The sequence below is a fragment of the Eleutherodactylus coqui genome, chromosome 7, assembly GCF_035609145.1.
Source record: "Eleutherodactylus coqui strain aEleCoq1 chromosome 7, aEleCoq1.hap1, whole genome shotgun sequence".
NCBI lineage: Eukaryota > Metazoa > Chordata > Amphibia > Anura > Eleutherodactylidae > Eleutherodactylus > Eleutherodactylus coqui.
This window is the reverse complement of record NC_089843.1, coordinates 30,807,306-30,830,635: the sequence shown is the minus strand read 5'-3', so window position 1 is coordinate 30,830,635 and position 23,330 is coordinate 30,807,306. Positions and strand designations below refer to the sequence as shown.

The 23,330-nt window shown below is 44.3% G+C and overlaps 1 protein-coding gene across 1 annotated transcript; it reads right to left on the bottom strand.

Annotated features, from left to right (window-relative positions):
- Positions 1–2,124: 2,124 nt before the first annotated feature.
- Positions 2,125–21,047, bottom strand: LOC136573471 (vomeronasal type-2 receptor 26-like). Its single transcript, XM_066574763.1, has 4 exons — positions 20,948–21,047; positions 19,757–19,804; positions 6,800–6,943; positions 2,125–3,032 (listed from the first exon to the last, which is right to left on the bottom strand). The coding sequence occupies exons 1-4, from the start codon at positions 21,045–21,047 to the stop codon at positions 2,125–2,127; spliced, it is 1,200 nt and encodes a 399-aa protein (XP_066430860.1).
- Between the last annotated feature and the right edge of the window lie 2,283 nt (positions 21,048–23,330).

Below are 23,330 nucleotides of genomic sequence, written 5' to 3'. Positions count from 1 at the left end.
AGAATCCTCAAAAAGTCTCTCAGAGTGGTACTCAAGATATGAGTCAAAAGGTAACTGATGGAATGCACATGTCCGAGTCTCTGAAGCAAGGTGGAGGAGGGAACCTGGATGAAGGAGGAGGTGGTAAACTTAGGGTGGTAAAGCGAAATCTGTGACATTGGTTTAATATCATAATGTAACAATGATGTGATGTATATATTACGACTTGATAGAAGGACTTGATAGAAGGTCATGATAGAAGGTCAGGATGTAATAATTGAGTGTGAGGGAGAAATATATATATATATATATATATAATATAGATATTATGTAAATTTTGATTTATGTATTCTAATTAGGTATGTTGATGTGTTTCTTTTTAGGGAAGTAATGTGATTTCGTTTGAATAAGATGGACCGGGCATGTGTTAGATGGTTTGGGATAATGTATGACATATGGGATATTGCATACTGTACAATATATAGCAATTTGCATTATATTTGGTCTCTAATACTGGTTTCTTTTTTTGGGGGGTGTGGTTAAAACTTTTTGAGAGCATATGGAACACAGAGAATATAGAGGGAAGAAACTAAAGTCAAGCAAGAATGACAAGCAAAAGAAAAGTCAAGACCAAGCAAAATCAAGATCAAGAAAAGTATGGAGAGGAGGAAGAAGGAAACTTTGTGGACATTCTATGAGTATGGACATTTTATGCATTGGGGTAATTTTGTTTGGTATTTTTGTTATGGTCGAATAAAGCAAGCCAAGGTGAGCCATAAAAAACCAAGGGGGTATGACAGATATTGTATATTGGTTATGTTGTTATGATGTATGTTGTAATGTTGGGTTTTTGATTATGGTGATGCATTTATTGTAAATATGGTTCAGTATTTAAAAGAAAAAAAAAAAGAGTTCCAGCTTCAATAGCGTATATTAAAGTTGCTGAAGTTAAAAAGCTCGTAGTTAGATTTCGGGCTCGAGCTGGCAGTCTGCTGCGAAGCAAGCCTACCGCCTGTTCCAACCCCTGCCTCTCGGCGCCCCTCCAATTCTCTTGACTGAGTGTCTGGGCAGGCCCGAAGTGTTGACTTTGAAAAAATTTGAATGTTCAAAGCAGGCTGGTCACCTGAATGCTTCAAATAGGAATAATGGAATAGGACCCCGGTCCTATTTTGTTGGTTTGGAAGTGGGGCCATGGTTAAGAGGGACGGCCGGGGGCATTCGGATTGTGCCGCTAGAGGTTAAATTCTTGCACATTCGCAAGACGAACCAGAGTGAAAGCATTTGGCTAGAATGTTTTCATTAATCAAAAACGAAAGTCGGAGGTTCGAAGACGATCAGATACCGTCGTAGCTCCGACCATAAACGATGCCGACTGGTGAACAGGTGGTGTTATTCCCTTGACCTGCCGATCAGGTTCCGTACCAAAATATTGTGATGTTCCAGGTCTGTCACAAGCTAGAATCAGAGCGCGAAAAAAAACTCTCACCAGTCCCCCAAAATACAAGGACACATGCAATTCCATATAAATGGGGCTTTCCCACAAAAGTGATCGCCACAAAGAATGCATCAACCTACTCTTTCACCTCTTTAGAAAAGGGTATGGAGCTTCTGTAACTCTGGGGCTTATTTACACTCAAGCAAAACTGAACCAAGTGTCATTCACCATCTACAAGACATTCTGGACTTGGCACAATACAACTGAAAGCCACAGTCAGGTGTGTATATATATATATAAAATGATTGCCTATAAATTCTAGCTGTTGTGTCGCTCCAAAAAAATCCAAGCATGTTGTATACTTGTGATTGTCCAATAAAAGACTTTAAAATTTGTAACAGGGCGCTGTATGGATTTTTATACACTGGCTACTCTAATAACAATCGAGGGTAGTGAAGAGAATAGAGGGGCTTCAGCGATTTAGGAGAGAGTTGGTAAATTACAGGGTGGGGCCATCACTACTCCCGTGATGGGGGTGGGATGGTGAGCTGTACATAATTGTGTGGCTGCCTTCAGTACTACATTAAGGGGGGGGGGGGTGTTAAGATGTTATAAGTGGGTAAGCATCTGTCACTTTACTAGAAGGGTGCATTTGATGATACATGTACAAGCTGTTCTACTCTTTATTATCAGGGGTTAACATTTTACAGTCATTCCTTCCCTTTCCCCAGCAGATCTGTTTTTCTATTCATTTCAGATCTGAACAAAATAATAAAACATTTTGGGAAAAACACACAAACTAAAAGTCCAGCACTGGACGACATCACTGCAAATATCTCCACCACCACCATGTATTTCCCTTTGGTGCTCAGATAAGCTGGGATCATGGAGATCCAGACACTGCAGAACAGCAGCATGCTGAAGGTGATGTACTTGGCTTCATTAAAGCTGTCCGGTAATGTTCTCACCATGAAAGCCAGAACAAAGCTCACCGCTGCCAGGAGCCCCATATAACCCAACATGGAGTAGAAGCAGATATCTGAGCCCTCATTACACTGAATGATGATCTTCCCAGGATAAGACTGACTGTCCAGGTCCTGGAATTGGGGAGAAACAGACAACCAGGTAACACAGATGACAATTTGTATAGATGAACACAACAGCACTATGGTATAGGGCAGCTTCACACTCAGCCATTTTCTCCAGGGGCTTCCAGGCTTGGTGGACTTAAAAGCCACACAAACCATAATAGTCTTGGCGAGAAGTGAAGAGATGGCTACTGAGAAGAAAATCCCAAAACTGGTTTCCCGTAATCTACAAGTTACATCACTGGGTCGACCAAGAAACAAGAAGATGGAGCGGAAGCTGAGGATGATGGAGACCAGGAGGAGATAACTCAGGTTCCGGTTATTGGCTTTAACAATAGGAGTGTCCCGGTAGAAGACAAATATTCTAAATATGAAGCTGGTCACAAGACATCCGAAAACCGAGATACCAGAAAATACAGAAGCCATTGTGTCATTTTGATAAGAGATGAATTCCAGGACTTTGGGCAGGCATTGGTCTCTCTTCTCATTTGGCCATTCATCACCTTGGCATTTAATACAATTCTCAGCATCTGTAGGAATATTTCATAATATATTAAATGTTATGTCCGTCTATCTATCTATCTATCTATCTATCTATCTATCTATCTATCTATATCTAACAGTGCTGAATCTACCACTGAGCAGTATAACCACTTTGGGGTGCTGACTCCTTTTGTGAGGGTGTGGATCCCATTTACACTCTCAGAACTTATTTCTGCTGTAAGCTGTCCATCCCTGAGTGGAAGCAGACAGCTGACCAGCAGTGACAAGCTGATTGAGCTCAGGGCACCAATATATTCATAATACATACCAAGTGTGTAGCTAAAGGCTCAGCAACCCAGGGTGCAAAAGTTTAGCTTGGGACCCCTCCTCCTCCTGTACCCATACCCATACCTAAACTGTGCTGCATACAGCAGCTAAATGAATTTACATACACCCCTTGGCGTAAACTTTCCAAACATGACTCATTTCCTGGACTACGTGAAAAGTTTATTGTAGTCCATTAGGTTGTGTTCAGAGTTTTTGCTGCAATTTTCAACCATAATTTAAATACATTAAAAAACTGTATGCGGTATTCAAAAACTACATGTGTTTTGAGGAACTACAAACACTATTAAAAAGCACATGTGCATTTAAACAATATTGCATGCAGATTTCTGATGTGTTTTAAAATTCTATATAAAGTGTGAAATAATTTACAGGAGATACCCAACTTATGCCAGTAGTACATATAATTATATACAGGAGATCCCTAGGTTATTCTAATTTGGTTCACATATTAGACGGCTAAGCGGTGATCAAATAACTATGTATAAATACATGAGGGGACGATACAAGGATCTCTCCATGATCTGTTTATACCCAGGACTGCGACAATAACAAGAGGGCATCCACTACGTCTAGAAGAAAGTAGGTTTCATCACCAACACAGAAGAGGGTTCTTTACTGTAAGAGCAGTGAGACTGTGGAAATCTCTGCCTGAGGATGTGGTAATGGCAAAATCCATAGAGGAGTTTAAAAAGGGGTCTTTCCAGAGGGATAGGATATTACAGGATATAAATCTTAGGTCAATTGTTAATCCGGGTATATAGGCAAGTAGGAAGTATTAGGCCTCATGTCCACGGGAAAAATCAGGCCCGCTACGGATTCTACATGGAGAATCTGCAGCGGGTCCCTCCTGCCCCGCGGACATGAGCGCTGAAAATAGGAATTTAAAAGAATTTACTCATCTGGAGCGGGCGGGGAAAGTCTTCTCTTCCTCACGGCCGGATCTTCTTTTTCGGCCGGCGGATGAACTCGTCACGCTGGTGGCACGTCGCCGGCACGTCGCCGACGTGCCGCGCGCATGCGCCGGGCACATCCGCCGAGCCGAAGCAAGAAAGATCCGGCCGTGAGGAAGAGAAGACCTTCCCCGCCCGCTCCGGATGGGTAAATTCTTTTAAATTCCTATTTTAGGTCTCCCGCGGATCCGGACGGCTTCCATAGGCTTCAATAGTAGCCCGCGGGAGCCGTCCCCGCGGGAGACCCGCACGAAAATGGAGCATGGTCCAGATTTTTTCATGCTCCATTTTTTTAAAAATCCCTTTTATTGACCATCCGCGGGTATTTATCTACCCCGCGGGTGGTCAATGCATCCCTATGGGGTGCGGATCCGCGGGCAGGAGAAGAGTTAAAATCTGCTGCGGATTTTAATTCTTCTTTTGCCCGTGGACATGAGCCCTTAGAGGTTGATCCAGGGATTAGTTTTATTGCCATTAGGGAGTCGGGAAGGAATTTTCCCCCAAATGAGCTTATTGGCTCCTGCCTCTTGAGGTTTTCACCTTCCTCTGGATCAACAATATAGGAGGATAAGCAGGCTAAACTAGATGGGCATTGTCTTCACTTGGCCTTACATACTATGTTACTATGCTACATCATTATATATAGGATATATCAGTGAACCAGCATGTTTCATATATATATATATATATATGTGTGTGTGTATGTGTGTGTGTGTGTGTGTGTGTGTGTGTGTGTGTGTGTGTGTGTGTGTGTGTGTATTGTAACAACAATCCTTCAGGGGGTGGGGGTGGCACAGACACTCTGGACTCAGAAGTGCATAAAACTTACAGTAGTCTTTATTTCAGTCCGCAAAACAGCAACACAAAAGTCCATGTGGCATAATAAAAGGAAGTGCTTAGAAGCTTCCTCAGGCTGTCCGGCTTCAAGATATTGCTCTCTCCTCAGCTTGTCAGACCCTGACCCCATGGACCTGCAGCCTTTTATGCCCCAGTAACGGGGTCAGTGCCTACAGCTGAGTAAAGAGCCAGAGTGAACCTATGGACTGGATATTCACCCTGTCCAGACTAAGAGCCTGGGAGGGAGATATATTCCAACCACAACTTCACCCTTTACCTGCCTACAACTCCTCCACCCCCTCTTCTCCAGACAGGAGGGCTGGGCCTTTTTGGTGACCAGACAATGCACCCTAGACAAGGTATCAGCATCACCTTGTGACTTGCCTGGTCTATACTCAAGGGTGAACTTGAAGTTCTGAAGTGAAAGAAACCACCTCGTCACCCTTGCATTATTTTCCTTATTTTGCTTCATCCAGGTCAATGGGACACCAATTTGAACTCTCTCCCCAAGAGATAACACCTTAACGTTTCCAGTGCCCATTTTACTGCTAAACACTCACATTCAACAATAGCATAACTCTTCTCCGGCTTAAATACAGTATTGGATGTTCTTCACCATTTATGGACTGGGATAACACTGTACGAAACCCTACATGAGAAGCATCTGTCTGCACAATAAACTCTTTCGAAAAGTCTGCCGTTATCAATACTGGCTGTTGGCTTAAATTTTGAAAGGCCTGTTCAGCCTCGGCTGTCCATGCCACCATTACTGACTTGCCCCCTTTCGTCAAGTCTGTAAGTGGTTCTGCAATGGATGTGAAATTAGGCACAAACCTCCGGTAGTGCCCGGTCATTCCTAAAAAAACTCTGACCTGTTTTTTTGTTGGAGGTCTAGGCCATGCCTGTATGGCCTCTACCTTGTTGACCTGGGGTTTAATGACGCCATGGCTAATAACATAGCCAATGTATTTGGCTTCCTCCAGAGCTAGTGCACATTTTCCCAGGTTTAAGGTTAAACCTGCCCCTTTTATGGCATCCATGACCGCCTGTACCTTCCCAAGGTGACTCTCCCAATCAGTACTATAAACCATGACATCGTCTAGGTACGCGGCAGAATAGTTATGGTGAGACCTCAAAATACGATCCATTAACCTTTGAAAGGTAGCAGGCGCTGCATGTAAACTAAATGGCATGTCTTTGTTCTGAAACAGCCCTCTGGGGTTGAGAAGGCCGTTTTCTCTTTGGCCTTGTCAGTCAGAGGTATTTGCCAGTACGCTTTAGTAAGGTCAAGTGTGGTATATACCTGGCATCACCCAATCTCTCAATTAATTCATCAACCCTGGGCATGGCATATGCATCAAATTTGGAGATTTCGTTTAACTTCCTGAAATCATTGCAAAACCTCCAAGTACCGTCTGGAATGGGGATTAACACAATGGGGCTTGACCACTCGCTTTTTTGATTCCTCTATCACCCCTGATTCCAGCATGCGCTTAACCTTGGCAGAAACTGCTTCCCTGCGTGCTTCTGGAATCCTATACGGTTTACCTTTATCCCGGGTTCAGTTATGATATCATGTGTTATGACATGTGTACGACCGGGCAGGTCAGAGAAGTTGTCTCTGTTTCTTTGCAGGAACTCTTTTGCTTCCCCCCGTTGGCACACCGAGAGGGTCTCACCTCTATCCTTCCAGGGTTTTATTAAATTAACATGGTACACCTGATATGGCTTCCTTTTCCCCTGCTGCTGCACTCTATAGTTTACGTCGTCTACCTTCTCAACGATTTCATAGGGACCCTGCCATCTACCGAAGAATTTACTGCCTACAGTAGACACCAAGATGAGAACTCAGTCACCGGGACTAAAAGTTCTCACCCTGGCAGAACGATTGTACACTCTGCTTTGGGCCACCTGTGCAAGTGTTCCCTGACAATGGGCATTACAGTATTAATGCGATCCTGCATCTGAGCCACGTGCTCTATGACGCTCCTATAGGGAGTAGACTCGGTCTCCCAGGTTTCTCTGGCTATATTCAACAACCCTCTGGGGTGTCGACCATATAGCAACTCAAATGGCGAGAAGCCTGTGGAAGCCTGTGGTACTTCTCGTATGGAGAACATGAGATAAGGTAACAGACTGTCCCAGTCCTAATCAACTTTCTCTACTACGCATTTTAGCATTTGTTTCAGGGTCTTATTGAACCTCTCCACCAACCCTTCCGTCTGAGGGTGGTATACCGAGGTTCGTATGTGATCAATTTTAAAGAGTTGGCACAATTCTTTTGTTACTTTGGACATGAACGGGGTCCCTTGGTCCATGAAGATTACCTTGGGAAGTCCTGTTCTAGAGAACATAAGGGACAACTCTCGTGCCATGTTTTTGGCAGTAGGGCTTTTTAAAGGGATTGCCTCAGGGTATCGAGTGCCATTATCTAACATGACCAAAATCTATTGATGTCTTCTAGCCGACTTGACTATGGGACCCACTAAATCCATTCCAATTCTTTCAAAGGGAACCTCTATAATCAGGAGAGGTGCTAAGGAACTGCAAAAGTGCAACACAGGAGTGGGGATCTGACAGGTGGGGTACGACTCACAGTACTCCTTTATGTCCTTGTATACCCCTGGCCAGAAGAGCCTTTGAAGAATTCTATCCTGTGTTTTATCAGTTCCTAAGTGTCCTCCTAATACATGATTATGTGCTAAGTCTAGCAGCTTGCGCCTGTATGGCTTCGGCACGACCAACTGTTCCACCAATTCCTCGCTTGTTTTTGTTACTCTATACAACAAGTTATTATTCATGGCAAAATGGGGGAACCGTTGGTCAGAACCCGGTTCCTGTGACACCCCATTTATCACTTTGACATTTTCTTTGGCATTGATAAGAATGGAGTCCCTTAACTGTGCTGTCCCAAAGTTCCCAGGCGCATCCTCCAGATAGGACACATCCTAAACCAAGGGGTAGACTTCATCCTCAGCGTCATCTTCAGCCAAGACCTGAAAAGGAAAACTTACATTCTCTGGTTCAATGTCCACATTTACCCCGCTATCCTGCAGAGGTGTAAGGTCAGTCTCTTTAGGACAGATTACCATTTTTCCCCACAAGTCCCAAAATACAGGAAAATCGTGCCCCAATATCACGCTGTGATTCAATCTTAGTATTTGCATAGCACCAACTTATTCCGCAGTGCTTTCAGGTAATTATTACTTATTACACCCCACCAAGCTGGGTTCTCATTTTACCCACCTCGGAAGGATGGAAGGCTGAGTCAACCTTGAGCCGGCTACCTGAATCATGCAGGGATCGAACTTGCAACCTTCAGGTCGTAGGCGAGAGCTTACACTCTGCGCCACATATATTATAGGTCACAGTTCCGACATGAGTTTCAAAGTTACACTGTGCCATAGGATATGCCCTTGTGTCACCGTGTATACATAGCACACTTATGTGCTTACCCGGTATGAAGCCTTCTGCTATCAGGCTAGCATACACTAAGGTGACCAGGCTACCCGAGCCCAGTAGAGCCTCCACAGAATGGTGGTTTACACTTATGCGACACAGTTGTGGCTCAGTCTCTAGTCTCTGTGAGGCATTGCAAATAGGCCTTGCGAACAAGGACCGGTGCCAAGCACCGTCACACTCCATAGGCTCATTGGTCATAGGGCACTGAGCCAACACATGCCCGAGGTCCTGGCATCTCCAGCACCTCAAAAGCCCTGTTATCTTTGGCTTAAGAAATTGGTTGGGGCTATCAGAGCCTTTTAACTCCAACGGTGCCCTTTCTGGTGGCCCGACCTCCTTCCCGCCATGCCACAGCTATTCTCCGGCATCTAGTGGTCTCTTACCCCGTGCAGGTCTGCAACTCGTAGCGGGGATCTGGACAGAATGGACGTCCTGGAGGTAGTTCTCAGTCGTAGTGTAGCAGTCGATCAGGTCTACCAGCTGGTTAGCGTCCTTGACCCCATGGACCTGCAGCCTTTTATGCCCCAGTAATGGGGTCAGTGCCTACAGCTGAGTCGAGCCTAAAGAATGGTCGTGCCAAATTTCATGTTTGTATGCCACTGAGAAGTTAGAGAATTTGATTTGGTACATCAAATAGGAGTGCCAATACGTTTGAACTTAACATTGAATAATCAAGTTGTGACCCCTTTACTTTTCCTATTTAGGGCCTAAATAATGGTTGTGCCAAATTTCATGTTTGCATGACACCAAGAATTTAGAGAATTAGATTAGGTACATTACACAGGGGTGCAAATACTTTTGCACTTAGCATTGCATTTTCAAATTGTAACCCATTTACTTTTCCTATTTAGGACCTAAAGAATGCTCCTGCGAAATTTCATGTTTGTGCAACTCCGGGAATAAGAGAATTAATGGTGAATCAGTCAGTCAATGAGGGCTTTCACCTTTATATATATAGCTATATAGTTAGTCCTAAATTTGTGTGCAATTAATTGTGATTTGTTTTCTCTTTTTGCTTTTGTTTGGATGCCAGTGTCCTTTGGCATAATTTATAGTCGAGTGGTGAGGTGCTGAATATTACACGGAGTCAGATATTTTGATTTATTTGTTGTAAACACAGTATTATTAAATAAAGCAGGGGGATAAGGCAATTTTCTTCAACACACTCAGTGAATATAAATGATTCACAATTTGCAACAATGAAGACACCTGTGTCTAACACATTTATATACTGGGAGCTTACCCTGGATTTCTTTTCTCCATCCCTCTTTTTTTATCTCCCTCTTTTCATATTTGCATCTTTTATTTTTTCTCTACTAAAACTGTCAAAGCTGACTCTCCTCAGTTACTTGCTGTTTCTCAGATTTTTCTCTTAGTTCTCCCTGTTCCTCTTTTTTCTCTCTTTCTTCTCCTGTCCATGTCTTTCACTTGGTCCTGCTTGTTATGCTCTCTCTGTCACTGCTGCTCTCTATCTCTCTCTGCCACTTCCCTCTCTTGCCTGACACTTTCTTTTCTCCTTCCCAGCACATCTCTGCCTGGCACTTCTCTCTTTTCCTGCCCCCGTTGTCCATCTATTTATCGTCTCTGCCACCTGATCAGTTTGTCTGCAGGCAAAAACAACCTATCTGGTTGCTAGGCTAACTGCCTCTTCTGTCTCCAGGCATTTTTTTCTAATCTGTGCAACTGAAAAAAACAACTAACTGGTTGCAAGGTTACTTGCATTTGCTATGCAAAATTACTCAGATTAAATCCACAAGCGCTACTTATTACATTACCGGTCCCCACAGCTAAACAGCATTATGTAGTGCCTTTTTTTCATGCATATATATATATACACACACACACACACATATATATATATATATATATATATATAGAGAGAGAGAGAGAGAGAGAGAGAGAGAGAGACAGAGAGATTGACAGAGAGAGACAGAGAGAGACAGAGAGAGAGAGAAATCTTCAGGTTGGGAAATATTGTGAAATGCACAAATGTTAACCATGCCTAAAAGAAGGAAGAATGGGAAGCATTTAAAGAGACCAGGATGGATGAACACAGAACTTGCACACACGTTAAAAATGAAGAAAGTATGTTTATTAAATTGAAATATGGTGAAATATCTAAAGAAGAATACAATGCGGTCTGCAGAAACTGTAGAGCAAGTGTCAGAAAAGCTAAAGCTGTTAATGAATTGATGCTTCAAATAGAGGCCAAAAGCAATAAAAAAGGATTTGGGGGGTATGTCAAAAGCAAAAGAAAAGTCAAATATGCTATTGGATGCTTACAAGATCTTACAAGATGTACATGGTGAATTGGTTAAAATGGTGTTGAGAAGATCGAACTTGTAAATTCCTATTTTGTATCTGTTTTCTCTCAGAAAGTCTATGGAATATCAACTAATCTTCCCTGTGCTATTTGAGGAATAAAGAAAATGCAGGTTATCTATAAGCCAAGAGATGGTAAGGGAATGTCATGGAATATAAAGTGTTAAGTTTCAGAATGCAATAAGTGTATGTTTCTTACCTTGTATTGGACTATTGACCCTTAAATAGAAGACTAAAACCTATGCTTTGTAGTGCCAGGAACTAGGATTTTAAGATAAGAAGTCAACAGACAAATTAAATATAGGTAAGCTATGTTAACAGAGAAGACACACAGTGATAGTAGAACTATTGTCTAAATGCGATAACAATATCCTGACTTAGGTAATTCTGTGTCTGAGCTTTGAGACTACTTGGTAGATGTCAAAAAGTCTTGTGATCAATAAGTATTTTCACCTTTGCAACAGTAAGCTACGTAACACTAATCTTTGTACCAGGCAACATTTGGATATGCCTTCTTCTTCCTGTATAAGAATTGGCAATGTTCACAATAAAGTAGAATTCATTCATTGATTCTCACTGGAGGTGTCTTGACATAACATGGAGTGATTTCATGCTATTGATAGATAATTGCTAGCAAAATCTCATCACGGGTTTCCATATCTACCAATTTGGCACCTGGCAACGAGGTCATCAGATCGGTACCGGTGTGGTCCGATAACAGCAACACTTAGCTTACTTAAATTAATTCAAGTCTCCAAGTCCAGAGGAATTACATCCTAGGATGCTAAAGGAATCAGTGGAGGTCATTGCTGAACCACTCGCCATAATCTTTGAAAATTCCTGGAGAACAGGAGAAGTCACAGAAAACTGGCAAATGTCCCTATATTAAAAAAAAAGGGAAGAAGGTGGATTCAGGAAACTACAGGCCTGTGAGCTTGACTTATATAACGGGAAAATTTTTAAACAAATTATTAAACTGCATGTATGCAAGTACTTGAAAGAAAATGAAGTAATTAACCAGGGCAAGCATGGATTTGTCAGAAACAAGTCATGCCATACAAATCTAATTTCCTTCTATGATAGAATCACTGACTGAGTTGATCAGGGAAATGCGTTGGATAAAGTATATCTTGACTTTAGTAAAGCATTTGACAAAGTATCTCATACTATACGTATTGAAAAAAATTACCAAATATGGTATTGACAAGGCAACTGTTAGGTGGATTCACAACTGGCTGAGTGATCGTACTCAAAGAGTAGTCATAAATGGCTGTACATCCAAGTGGAAGAATGTATCAAGTGGGCTACCAAAAGGCTCTGTCCTAGGCCCAGTGTTGTTCAACATTTTTATAAATGATCTGCAGAAGGGAATTGATGGAAAACTGAACAAATTTGCTGACAACACAAAGCTAGGAGGGAAAGCTAACATTAGGGAAGAGAGAGAGAGTATTCAAAAGGATCTAGAAAAGTTTGAACAGTGGGCGGTAACTAGCAGAATGGTAATTAACAAGGAGAAATTCAAAGTCCTACATCTAGGCAAGAAAAATGAAAAAAGCACGTACAGAATGGGAGGAATTGGGTTAAGCAGCAACAAATGTGATAAAGACTTGGATATATTAATAGATCATAGACTGAACATGAGTCAACAATGTGATGCAGCAGCCCAAAAGGCAAACACAATTCTGGGATGCATTAAGAGAAGCATAGAGTCTAGATCACAAGCGGAAATTATGTCTATTTACTCTTTCTTAGTCAAACCTCATCTGGAATATTGTGTCCAGTTCTGGGCACCCCACTTTAAAAAAGACATAGACAAACTGGAGCAAGTTCAGAGAAGAGTTACCAAGATGGTGAGAGGTCTGCAAATCATGTTCTATAAGGAACGGTTAAAGGAACTGTGGGAATGTTTATCTTGCAAAAAGTAAGGCTGAGAGAAGATTGAATAGCTGTCTACAAATATCTGAATAGCTGTCTACAAATATCTGAATGGCTGTCACAGTGCAGAAGGATCAGCCCTATCCTCAATTGCACAAGCAAAGACTCGAAGCAATGGGATGAAACTGAAAGGGAGGAGACACAGATTAGATATTAGAAAAACTTTCTGACAATGAGGGGGATCAATGAGTGGAACAAGTTACCATGGGAGGTGGGAATTTTTCCTTAATAGGAGTATATTTCATTGGAAAAGAGCCAAAAATGCAATACCTGATAAGGTGCAGAGCAGGAACGATCACTGCTAAGCAGGCACAATCGCCATAAGACTGGCACAATGGCCGTAAAACCTAACAATATGTCGCAAGCCAGACTATAAACCAGAGGAGCTAAACTGTCCACTGCAGACCTATATGCAGCCACCCACTCAACGCAGCCCAGATTGGGGAGGAGCGACTACATGCAACTAAATCTGAACGATACCACAGAAGCCAGCCAATAGATGGGTGTGTTCCACCCGTCGGACCGTCAGCCTCTGTATCTTGGCCAAAATGCTAAACTAACACCTGCATTTTATTAGGGTGTATCAATATTTCCTTTATGCAGTTTGCTATAGACTTCTAGGGGAGCCCAAGATGTCAGCCAGTGCGGCCCGCTGTTGAGGTACAGGGCAACCCACTGCCATGTCAGTGTTAGTTGTAATCCTGTATTGTGGGATGCACCCATCTATTGGCTGGCTTCTGTGTATCATTCACATTGCAGATTTAGTTGCATGCAGTAGCTCCTCCCCAATCTGGGTGTGTTAACTGGGTGGCTGCATATAGGTCTGCAAAGGATAGTTTAGCTCCTCTGGTTTATCGTCTGGCTTGCTGCATATTGTTTTATTTTATGGCCGTTGTGCTGATCTTATGGCGATTGTGCCTGCTTAGCCGCGATCTTGCCTTCTCTGCACCTAATCAGGTATTGCATTTTTGGCTCTTTTCCAGTGAAATATATTTTTCCACAGAAGCCTTAGGTATGCCTCCAGCCTGCCCCTTAAGATTCCCTCAATGTATAAGACTGAACACCTTCTCCGCATCCAGAGTAAGGAGCAGAGAAGGCATTCCCCTGGCACAGACTACAGAGATAATTTTAATGAATCTATGTGTGCTATCCCTAGTTTGATGACCTTTCATGAATCCTACCTGGTCCTTATCGATTAGATTCGGCATGATCATTAATAATCTATTTGCCAGTATCTTTGCATATAGTTTTATGTCCATGTTTAGGATGGAGATTGGCTTAAAATTAGGAGGAAATTTTGGATTTTTGCCAGTTTTTGGTAAAGATGAGCGCTCCCAACATTTCTGGCGGAGTGTACCTTTTCATAGCTTTATTGTTAAATGTTCTTCTAAGATAAGGGGCAAAAAAAACCCCATGGGCATTATAAGATGCTAGAGTGGCTGACAGGTTCAGGAGATTTGTGATATAGAGACTTGTAGTAGCCTACCAATGCATCAACAATGCCTTGAGGGTTATATATCTTTATGCCCTGAGCATCAAGCAAAAAAGGTATACCCATTTTAGCTGTACAAGCATTTGCTTATTTTGCTAATGTAAATCCAGTTTTATTACCTTGCCAGTAGTATGTTAATTTTAATTTCCTCAGAGCTATGTCATGTTTATAGACATTAAGTTCCTGGATAGAGATCAGCGAGTACACTCGTCCGAGCTTGATGCTCGTTCGAGCATTAGGGTACTCGAGATGCTCGTTACTCGAGACGAGCACCACGCGGTACTCGAGTCAATTGCATTTCCTTCCCTGCATGTTTAGTGCTATTTTCTAGCCAATAGACATGCGGGGAAGGCATTACCACTTCCTACTGTGACGTGCCAGCCCTGTACCTCCCCACAGTAGTGAGTGGCTGGGCCGATCAGGTAACCGCCGAGTACTTAAACTGATCACGCCTGCGGCTCGCCTCAGACGCATGCTGGCAGAGATTAGGGAAAGTGCTGCTGCTGATATAGGGAAAGTGTTATAGTAGGATCCTGTTGTCAAGAACCCCAACGGTCCTTCTTAGGGCTACATCTGACCGTGTGCATTACTGTTGTGGCTGGCTGGGAGCAGTAGTGCACCCTTTTTTTTTTTAAGCATCTCGGGCTGTGCAGGCCATTTCAGCTATACTGTTCTGTGTCTGCAGTGCCGTAGGCAGAGTTGAGGGACAGAGCTGCTTATATAGGGAAATTGTTAGAGTAGGATCCTGTCTTCAAATACCCCAATGGTACTTTTTAGGGCTACATCTGACATTAAAGTTGTGGCTGGCTGGGAGTAGTAGTGCATCAATTTTTGTATTACGCATCTTGGCCTGTTCCCAGCCTTTCAGTAATAGCGTTCTCAGCCTGCAGTGCCGTACAACCAGCTATCACCATAAAACTGCTCTCTAACATTTCCTAGCCTACTGCCAACGACTTCAGTTTTACCGTTTTGTGTCTGCAGTGCATTAGACACAGTGTAGGGGCACAGCAACTTCTATAGGGAAAGTTATACACTTTACAGTCCTTATCTTCCATGCAAGAACCCCAACGCTCCTTCTTAGGGCTAGATCTGACCGTGTGCATTATAGTGGTGGCCGGCTGGGAGTAGTAGTGCATCAATTTCTGTATTGCACATCTAGGCCTCTAACATTTCCTTGCCTACTGCAAACAACTTCAGTTATACCATTCTGTGTCTGCAGTGCATTAGACAGAGGTCTCACCGCTAAACAGTACTGTAATATTTCCTGGGCCACTGCAAAGTATTTCAGCTCTGCCGCTGGGCAGAGCGTCTCATAATACCCTTTCCTTGGTGCCGTTGAGATAGCCGCAGTTACCAGCACTATCCACTGGCTTTAGAGTCTTATCCCATTCCATACAGCCTCTATTATCTACAAGTCTCAGCGAGCGGTAAATTACCCTTAGGTATCAGCGCAAGACAGCGGGTTAATTTTTTCAAGTCACAGCATAGAGCCTCCGCTATCAACAAGTCTCTGTCTGCTGTGAATTAAGCCACAGTTGTCAGTGCTGCACAATGGGGTAATTTATTTGGGCCCAGATCTATTTTTAATCCGCCATCATGAGGAGTAGGGGTAAGGGTCGAGGACGCAGACATCCAAGTGAGGGTGTGGGCACAGCCCAAGTTCCTGGGTGTGATGAATCACAGCCGGCTGCTGTGGGATTGGGAGAGAGGCGAGTTTCTGGACTCCCCAGCTTCATATTCAAATTTACGGGTCCGCGTGGTAGACCTTTATTACAAACAGAGCAGTGCGAGCAGGTCCTGTCATGGATGGCAGGAAACGCCTCCAGTAATGTATCGACCATCCAGTCTTCTACGCAGTCCACTCCTCCTGGCCTAGGGACTGCAACTCTGAATCCTCTGGCTGCTGCTCCTCCTTCCTCCCAGCCTCCTTACTCCATAGAATGACATATTCTGAGCAGGCAGACTCCCAGGAACTGTTCTCGGGTCCCTGCCATGAGTGGGAAAAAACGGTTCCTCTCTCACCTGAGGAGCTTGTCGTGACCGATGTCCAACCTTTGGAAAGTTCACGGAGTCCGGGTGATGAGGCTGTGGACTTCCGGCAACTGTCTCAAGAGCTTTTTGTGGATGAGGATGATGAGACACAGTTGTCTGTGAGTGAGGTACTTGTAAGGGCAGTAAGTCCGAGAGGAGCGCACATAGGATTCGGGGTAAGCGCAGCGGGACGGTGAGGTGACTGACCCCACCTAGTTTGCTAAGCCTACTGAGGACAGGGCTTCAGAGGGGGAGGCAAGTACAGCAGAAGGACAGGTTGGAAAAGGGAGTGGAGCGGCCATGGGTAGAGGCAGGGCAAGAGCGAAGAATCCCCCAACTGTTTCCCAAAGCACCCCCTCGCGGCAAGCCTCCGTGCAGAGGGCTAGGTGTTCAAAGGTGTGGATGTTTTTAGTGAGAGCACGGACGACCGACTAACAGTGGTGTGCAACCTGTGTCGCACCAAGATCAGCCGGGGAGCCACCACTACCAGCCTCACCACCTCCAGCATGCGCAGGCATATGATGGCCAAGTACCCCACAAAGTGGGACGAAGGCCATTCACTGCATCCGCGTCACACCACTGCCTCTTCCCCTGTGCCCCAACCTGCCACACAGATCTAATCCCCCTCCCAGGACACAGGCACGAGCGCCTCCCGGCCTGCACCCACACCCTCACCTCCACCGTCCTCCACTCCATCCAGCAATGTTTCTCAGCGCAGCTTTCAGCTGTCGCAAACACAAGCGTTGGAGCGAAAGCGCAAATACACCGCCACCCACCCACATGCACAAGCTTTAAAGGTGCACATTGCCAAATTAAGCAGCCTGGAGATGCTGCGTACAGGCTTGTGGAAATGGAGGCTTTCAAAAACGACTGGCGCTACTCGGTCCCCAGTCGCACTATTTTCCCGGTAAGCTGTCCCAGCCCTACACCAGCACGTCTCCCGCAACATAAATCATACCCTCACCAACACAGTTACTGGGAAGGTCCACTTAACCATGTACACGTAGAAAAGTAGTGGCGTGCAGGGCCACTATATCTCCCTGACGGCACATTGGGTGAACTTGGTGGAGGCTGGGACCAAGTCAGAGCCTAGGACCACTCACGTCCTACCCACACCCAGAATTGCGGGTCCTACCTTGGTGCTGGTATTTGCAGCATTTTATGCCACCTCCTCCAAACCCTTCCCCTCCTCTGCCACCTCTACCTCTCAATTAAGAAGTGTGAGCACGTCGCCAGCAGTTGGTATCGCGTGGCAGCACAGCGGTGGGCAAGTGACAGCAAGTCGTGCTGAAACTAATCAGCTTAGGTGACAAGAGGCACACGGCCCCCGAGCTGTTGCATGGTCTGACAGAGCAGACCGACCTTTGCCTTTCGCCACTGAGCCTCCAACTGGGCATGGTCATGTGTGACAACGGCCGTAACCTGGTAGTGGCTCTGCAGCTCGGCAGCCTCCAAAACGTGCCATGCCTGGCCCATGTCTTTAATCTGGTGGTTCAGAGGTTTCTGAAAAACTACCCCACTTGTCTGACCTGCTTGGCAAGGTGCGCCTTGTCTGCGCACATTTCCGCGAGTTCACCACGTACACTGCCACCCTGAGGACCCTGCAACGTTATAATCTTTCAACCACCACCAGGGTTGAGATAACTAGGAACTTTACAAAGTTCACCTTTGCATTAAAACATCATTTTGCATGGTGAACTAACTTATAAGTCCTAGTACAGTTTCGGTAGCACTTCTCTATGATCAAGTCTCCTTCATATACGTATTAACAAAGCGGAAGCTACTGTCAAGAAAGGGTATTCTGTTTATCCTTCGTCCTTTACGTTTTGTATGTGTGTCAGTCCATATATGTTTTTTAAAAAGTATCTTCAATAAAGAATCTTTAAGTTTTTAGTCTGTAACTGTGAAAGGGCTTCATCCTCATTTATGGTCAAACCTGCAAAAGGAAATTCAGTAGAAATAACTGATGTGTCCATCTTGTTGTCATAAGCAACATTGCTAGGTCCTGCACTACAGTCCTGGCCAGTGGGGTGTGACACTATAGCCCACAAATGCCAGAACAAGGGAAAGTCTTTCCCGATTATCACTGGATGAAGTAATTTTCTTGCCACCACAGCTTTATGAAGACTAACCCCTCCATTCAGTGCTAATCGATACCTGGGCAACTGGATAGCCTTTTGTGCCCCCATGAATGCACACCACCCCCTACTGCTCCTGAGGAGATAGCAAATGGGGTATAGAGGCTTCCAGTAACGTGGAAGCCTTGACACTATTCACGAACATTTGACATATCTGAAGCTGTATTTCTCTGGAAAGAACAGCACTGCACATGGGACGTGCAAATAAGGAGCAGAAAGCAAGAATTTCCACTTTCAGCTTGTACTCTCTTGCATCTTGATGGGTTAACTCCTAGCATGCCTTCTGAGGCTCCCAAGTTAAGGGACTAACACCTCTTCTCACTACTATAAGGGCAAGTTCTCCCTTTCCGTCACTCTCTAAAATCACCAGGAAGGCTTCCACATCATTCTCTTGGGTCATTTTCTCTATTGCCCTCTCACTGTCCTCTCACTGTCCTTAGCACGTCTAGGCTGGTGTTTTAACTGGGGAGAGGTACAGTCTTTTTAGCCTCAATGGCCTTAGACAGTATTGACATCTGTTTTGTAAGGAGTTGGTTTGTCTCCAGCTAGTTTTGCACAAACTCAACATAAACCTTTTGTTGCTGAGCCATCACCTGTTGTTGCTGTAACCAATTACTCCATGCTTGCAAGGTTTGTATGTAACGTTACTGCCGTTTTAACACAGGACATCTACCTGTGTGTCTTTTCCTGCCCGTGCCGCCTTCACCACATGTAGGAACGTCAGAGATTAACCACCAGGCAAACGGTAACAGTCCAATTGTGGTGTTTATTCACACGAACAAAAATAAAGGAAAAAACTGTTCTCCAGCAAGCCAAAAAGAAACAAAATGTCCTTCACACCGGTATTAGCAGTTGGAGAATTAGAGGGGTAGATCCCAGGTCTCGCAGGGGCGGTTGAGTAAAATGATCAGAGCTCTGGGAGATCTGGATGTCGTGGACATATGGTGGACATTAAACCCCTCAGTTAGGGATTACACCTACTTCTCCCAGGTCCACTCCTCATATCAAAGATTGGATTACATTTTTATATCCCCAAGCCTGTTGTCATTTGTTGAAAGGGCAGACATAGATGTAATCTCGATTTCAGACAATGCCCCCTTACATGTGGACATGTGGAAATCAGAATTGGCTGTGATGGTCCTAGAGAGTGGAGATGGCGTCTAAATGATTCCCTGTTAGACAGTGAAGATGAAAGAACGAAACTAGCTTTACTGTTGGAAGAGTATTTCCATCTAAACACGGGACCCAGGACTCACCTTGATCTGGGAGGCCCATAAGGCCTACATGAGGGGCATTCTCATTGCCTTGGGATCAAGAACAAAAAGATTACAGCAGCAGGAGATAGATAACCTGTTATCTCAAATAGCGAAAATGGAATGAGTATCTAAACTCTCTTAAACAAAAACTAACTTAGAGGAACTGACTTCCAGGCGGAGGGAACTTGGCACCTTTTGAGATCTAGGTTTAATAAGAAACATCTCTTCCTAAAACAGACTGTGTTCATTCACAGTAACAAAGGGAGCAGGTTCATGTCTGCACTTCTCAAACAATCCCGCTCTAGAAACAACATTAACGCGGTCAAAGATCAGACAGGGAAAGCAGTAACCTCATCTCAAGATATAGCCAGAGCTTTTCATCTTTTTTATACACAATTGTATAATTTAAGAGAATGCTCTGGGCCAACTGATCAGGATTTATTAAAAGTTAAAAATAGATTATTTTTTGAATACTTTAAAACTCCCGAAACTAGGGGAGGAAGCAGAACAGTCTCTGCTGATACCAGCGACAGAGCAGGAGGTCAAGGATTTAATCACATCTTGTCCCTCGGGTAAAACGGCCCCCCTGGGCCTGATGGCTTCTCCTCCACCTATTTCAAAACTTCCCCAAACAGTCTCTGGAAGCCCATATCACCCTTATACACAAAGAAAACAAAGACCCAGAATTGTGTGACAGTTATAGGCCAATATCTTTGATTAACTTAGACGTCAAAATATGGGCCGAGCTACTTGCTAAAAGACTGGAGGATTTTATTCCTAATCTGATTAATAGGGAACAAGCAGGTTTTATAAAAGGAAGGGAGGGCAAAGATAATTGTTATAGACTACTTCATGCTATGAGACTCACACAAACATGTATAATACCAATGGTACTATTAGGAACAGATGCAGAAAAGGCATTTGATCGTGTTAACTGGCTTTATTTGGAGAGCCTTTTGGGTTACTTCAATTTCCCGCTGCCTTTGATCTCAGCAATCTTTTCACTGTATAGCAACCGATATGTGAGGTTGAGAGTTAACAGCATCCTTTCACCTGTCTTTGATACCCGGAATGGCACCCGTCAAGGTTGCCCACTCTCCCCGACCCTTTTTGCTCTTGCTTTCGAACCACTTTTGCAGGGAGTGAGACAACATTCTGATATAAATGGGATTACAGTTGGCCATCACTCACTCTCCGAAGCTGCGTTTGCTGAAGATATTATGTTCATGATTTCGAAACCGGAAAGAGGAGTACCAAATCTGGTCTCATTCTTAGAGATCTTTGGCGCCATCTCGGATTTCAAAATAAACTTTTCTAAATTCACTATCCTAAATGCATTCGTTCCAATAACTCATAGTAAAATCCTAAAGACACAGTCACTCTTTACTTGGACGGAAACCACAATAGATTTTCTAGGTATAAAGATTACGAAAAAAGCAGAGAATCTCTTTGCCACCAATTTCCAACCTCTCCTACCATATATTAAGAACCTACTCCATACATACGACTTGCCCTACATTTTATGGTTTGGTAGGAAAAAACATTTTAAAATCCTATGTCTTACCTACCATTATGTACAAACTCTGCATGCTTCCAATCTTCATTCCCAAATCCTTTTTGCAGCCTCTCCACTCTCTGTTTTTTAGCTACACATGGAGACAGAAGAGACCACGACTAGCTCACAGTCTTCTTATAAGGAGGATAGGGGCAGGGGGGATAGACATGCCATGTGTCCACAACATATATAGGACAATCCAGCTTAGTTGTTGGCTAGAATTGGTTCATCCAACGAGAGATCCTCTTCTAAAGCATCTAGCCATGAATACACATTACTAGAAGACCTTTGGTGTCCTGCCAAGAGTTTATATAGCTCTTATGGGTTTAACCCATTGGTGAAGGGCCCCTGTGAGACCTGGGACATGTTGAAGAGTTCCTTGGCCCCAGAACCATCACCAATAGCTCCAATAGGTGTCATATGTAAGTTACTAGGATTCCCTATGGACTACTCAGTCAGAAGCATCTGGGGAAAACTTTCGGGTCTAAAACTAGGGGATATCCAGGCAATGGCTCATAAGAAGGCTTCTGATGTGCTCCAAGCACTGAGCCCTGACTTACACCTATCCTTCTTTTTTTTTTTTTAAATCAATATTTATTAGTTTTGTAGAATAAACAGAAACATACATAACAGTACATATCAGAATAAGAGGTACAGGTATCATCTATGAAGGCACGGCTGCGCCTCCCCCGTGGGTCCTAGATCAGAGATACTACGCATATCTTAATGGTCATTCAGGAGGGGGGGGGGGCATTTAATAGAAATGGACTATGTGGACCTCTTCTTAAAACAGGGGGCTATAGCTGAAGTGGAGTGGCAGTAAGGTTGCAATAAGCCACCTACTATTTACAGACAAGACAGGACAAACAACTGGGGGGGGGGTAAATTTAGTGGGTAAGAGGAGAGGGGAAGAGGGGGGAGGGAGAAGTGTGGTAGGGAGGGGAGGGGGAGGGGGGGGTCTGCACTCCCCGATATAATTCAGTGTCCCGGTGTACCGTTTGATCATATGTTCGTTTAAAGGGTCACCAGGTATCATCTATCCCTAAGGCTTTAGGCAACAGGGGGTCTCCCCTGGGGTCGGCTGCCGCCCTGAAGGGATCAGGGGGGATTTAACCACGGATGGCTAGAGTGTTTGGGTCAGGGTATCCACCGCCCACTTCATATACGTGTCTTCAGCAGTTCAACACGGGTCAGTTCTCCTAATTTCATGCCAGGGTTCCCAGATCTTCAGGAATCTGTCATGCGTTCCATTTGACCAGCTTGAGAGCTCCTCTAAATTTGCTAACGTATCAACTTTGGACCTCCATAAAGCTACCGTGGGAGGGTCCTTCTGTTTCCACAACAGTGGGGTAAGAGATTTAGCGGAGTCGATTAGCAGAGCGACCAGCTTGTGCTTGCACGGGTGGAAGGCAGGGGTAGGTCTCCACAGGAGGACCACATCTGGGGAGAGCACTAAGTCAGGTAGGAGTTTTTTTTATCACGTCTGCCAGATCTCTCCAGAAAGGAGTAATATTCGGGCAATCCCACCAGATGTGAAGGTAGGAACCCGTGGATCCCCCACATCTCCAACACATTTCCTCCGCCACCAATTTGTGGTCACGCAACCACTGCGGGGTTCTGTACCACCGCGCCAGGAGCTTGTAATGTGACTCCTGGGCGGTGACACAAGAGGAGAGCCCAAAAGCTGTCTTTAAGATCGACTTGGTCTCGCTTTCTGAGAGGGTAATGTGTAGATCTTTCTCCCAGGAGATGAGGAAGGCAGGTTTCGTATACGCAGGGCGGGATACAAACTTCTTGCGAATGAGAGAAATTTTCCTCAGCGAAGGATTAGAGAGATTGCCAATTGTAGTTTCAAAAGGGGTAAGTGGCCTAGAAGGACCGCGGGTTTTCCGAAAGTCACTCAGGACCTTCATCACATGGGTCGTTGCCAGGAAGGGGAGGGGGCCGATCGGGTAGGAGGTCCTCCATAAGAGTAAGGGGAGCCTCCTGGTTGAGGATAGGTACGTCTCGGAAATGTTT

What these genes read in the sequence shown, in the direction of transcription:
- LOC136573471 (XM_066574763.1), bottom strand. Translation starts at nt 21,047, where the DNA reads ATGGCGCCAAAGATCTCTAAGAATGAGACCAGATTTGGTACTCCTCTT. An exon ending in TATGGGCCTCCCAGATCAAG is followed by an intron (nt 6,944 to 19,756) that starts GTGAGTCCTGGG and finishes TGTCTACTGTAG; the next exon opens with GCAGTAAATTCTTCGGTAGA. An exon ending in AAAACCCTGGAAGGATAGAG is followed by an intron (nt 3,033 to 6,799) that starts GTGAGACCCTCT and finishes ATATTCCTACAG; the next exon opens with ATGCTGAGAATTGTATTAAA.